Genomic DNA, 3,237 nt, shown 5'->3' with positions numbered 1-3,237 from the left:
CCGGTATTGAATGAACGCGACTTAGCCTGATTGCGTAGATTGACATCGTGTATGCCGTCAATGACATATTCCAAAAATTCATCTTTTGCCAGTGCTAAATTATCCGCCAGCTGCCGCTTCTCATTGTAGTACTTGGAGAACTCCTCACCTTTGATCCAAACGCAGTTCTGTAGCTTCTGACGCATACTCAACTTTGGCTCTTTGGACATTACGAACATTTTCTCCAGGTGGCTTCACATTTTATCCGCTGTCTACATGGTAGCGCTTGCGCTTGAATACAGCCATATTTCAGCATCGCCCTTAACTTTGTAGTGAATCAGCGCACACATCATATTGTCACCGACCTTGAAATTTTTCTGGACATTCAAAAGTTGAGATAGCCAAACATTGAAATTGTTTCCGCCATCATATACCATTTAAAATTTCGAAAGAAATGCCTGAGTCTGTGTCGTCACTTCGTTGTTGTTGATTTTTTAATTGGTCGATCTCACTTTGCAGCTTCTATATTTTGAACTTATTTTCCAGTCTTTGAACATCGCCGCCTTGCATAGTTACATTGTTGTGCATCATTTGGTTTCCAAAACATGGTTCAGACTCATTATTGCCAGCCATTTGGATCGCAAAACATTTGTTGGACTCATTGTTGCTGGCGCTCACCATCTGCCTCTCAGAACATTGCTCGATCTCATTTTTGTTGTTGATATTCATTTCACAAGATCCCGCTACTTTTCGCGAACTTTCTGTTTCTTGCATTCCTTTGTATGAATGTGCAAACGTCGCCGTCATCGTGTCGCCGTCGTTGTCGCTGCCTCTTGATGTCTCGTTTTCGCTACTTCGCTCTTGGCCGTTATTTTCATCCCTGTCCATTTTACTGGTTTGTTCTGTGGCGTTAATTTTTTTAATTGTTTTTTTTTTTTTGCATACGCACACCACTCAAATTTAATATTTTCAAGTCTTTTAATCAAAAATTTTTGTGCCACTACTTTTAAGTTTGTTTTGCACGCACAGAGCTTTTAGTTTTTTTTAATGTATAATTGCCAGGATTACAGTTCATTAATGCCGATTTTTATTTTTCTTTTGAAGCGATCACCTGGGTAGGTCCCATCACTTCTGAGCTTTAGTGTGCTCTCCGTGACAGCTCAACGACGACTGACTCTACATTTATTCAGCACGTGTGTATATACTATTTACATTCGCGAATCTTATAATTAGTTCCTACATTCTAATATCGCAATGGGGCTTATACTACTATACTTATATACAATTACCACTACTACTACTACACATATTCAATGCAATCCCATCATACTAACAAATTAACCTTACACAAGTTTTTAGTTAGCACTTCTGAAATCATACTTTCCGTTGGTACATACTCGATTTCAATTTTCTTATTTTTGTACAAATCTCTTATATGATGACACCTTATGTCTCTGTGCTTCGGAGTTCTTTGCAAGGCTCAGTGAATTTTGGTTGTCGCTGTATATCTTCACTGCCGGGACATCGTCGAAGGTCATTTTCATCAACAAGTTTCATAATATAGACCGCTTCATTAGCTGCTGACGAAAAGGCCACATTTTCCGCCTCCGTAGTACTGAGTGCAACGACCGATTGTTTCTTGGACTCCCAAGTAAATGCAGGACATGCAGCGAAGGAGGAACAGCCACTAAAGGACTTCCGATCACTGCTATCTCCAGCCCAGTCCGCGTCTACATAACCATGGATGGGCTGACCATTGTTTTGGTAGTGCAACTTCAGCTCTGTGGTGCCCCTCAAATATCGCAATATTCGTTTGGCACCCACTTCATGCTCCTTGTGCTGGTCGATATTCCATTGTGCAAGCTTCGTTACGGAATGTAGGATATCTGGTCGGGTTGTCATCGCCAGTTACATCAGTGAGCCAATCAATGACTGATACTCCTTTTGGTTGACACGTTGGCAGCTTTCTTCATTACATTTTACTTGAAAGCTTGTCTCCAATGGTAATGCGTTCGTCTTACAGTTCTGCAAACCATACTCATTGAGAAGACTCTCAATCAACTGTTTGTGGCCAATATGGAGACTACCAAGCTCACCATCGCGCTCGATTTCCATACCCAGCAATCTTTGAGAGCGCCTCCATTGACCACATCGAAGGCGCATTTACGTTGTTCAGTTCTTGTTTGTTTGAACTCGCCACTATTAAGTCGTTAACGTATACCACAATAATAGTGTTATTTCCAACCTTTCGTGTATATATGGTACGCGCACGCCACGTCCTTTTGATGCATGTACATTTTGTACTCAACATATTGTTTGAGGCCTGGGACCGCGCTAATCACCTCACGCGTGGTCATATCTCTTGACACTTCGGCAATAGCCAGCGTACTTAGCTGTAGTTGCCACTTATGCTGTCCTGTGACATGTTTACTGCAGCCCATAAATAGAACATATCTATAGTTTGCCTACTTATCATGTCTAAACACATATTTAACGACTGTATTTAACTACTGTAATTTAACACATAAATTTCCAAAAAGAAGACATTACATTGAGAAATAAAAATTTCATAAAAAGCACTCAACAATCACTGCCATATTAATTTTTCTCACGTCGCAAGCTGAATACCCTAAAGACAAGTATTCTAATATAAAGTCATTTTCGAAATTTATTTTGTGATGTACATAGATTCGGCTATTACTATTTCAAAGCTTTATTTAAATAATAATAACGTTAAGGCAATGCAAAACAAGAATTTTTCGCATGGTGTCAATTGATAAGAAATAATATAGATTTAAAGTCAACGAACTTCTAAGGTGAAGGGCATATTTTGTCAAATTTACAATGCATGAGCATACGTGTGCACACATATAGTTGTCTGCTATCACTGTATGCGTAGAAAAGAGCTGTTTGCTGTAGCGCTCTCCGCTCTTTCTCTCTCAAACAAAAACTCGAGAGAGCCTGGAGCCACCTCTAGAGCCACGGCCAAAAAAATCGCATAGGTAGTGGTCGTACTTGCAATATTTTGGATTTGATATTCAGTATAGACCAGGTGAGCGTTTGGCTCATGTTGACTTTCTGTCTCGGATTCTGGTTCCTAAAATTGTCAAGAATTTCATAGGCATTGTCGAAAGACATATCAATCTGAATGTCCGACAACTGGTTGTTGGCTGAACAGCAAAGAGACGAAGAAACGTCTTCTATTATCTACAAATTGTGTAACGATGAATTTTCCTTGGATTTGGCCAAAACTTACGA

General features: G+C 39.9%; 1 protein-coding gene across 1 annotated transcript; it reads right to left on the bottom strand.

Annotated features, from left to right (window-relative positions):
- Nucleotides 1-1,425: 1,425 nt before the first annotated feature.
- On the bottom strand, nucleotides 1,426-1,881 carry LOC123327115 (secreted RxLR effector protein 161-like). The gene has a single exon (XM_044922588.1). The coding sequence runs from the start codon at nucleotides 1,879-1,881 to the stop codon at nucleotides 1,426-1,428; it is 456 nt and encodes a 151-aa protein (XP_044778523.1).
- Nucleotides 1,882-3,237: the final 1,356 nt, after the last annotated feature.

This window comes from Drosophila simulans, chromosome 2L (genome assembly GCF_016746395.2).
Source record: "Drosophila simulans strain w501 chromosome 2L, Prin_Dsim_3.1, whole genome shotgun sequence".
Taxonomy (NCBI): Eukaryota; Metazoa; Arthropoda; class Insecta; order Diptera; family Drosophilidae; genus Drosophila; species Drosophila simulans.
This window is presented reverse-complemented; position numbering and strand designations above follow the sequence as displayed.

Coding starts and splice junctions, on each gene's coding strand:
- LOC123327115 (XM_044922588.1), bottom strand. CDS start 1,881: ATGACAACCCGACCAGATATCCTACATTCCGTAACGAAGCTTGCACAA.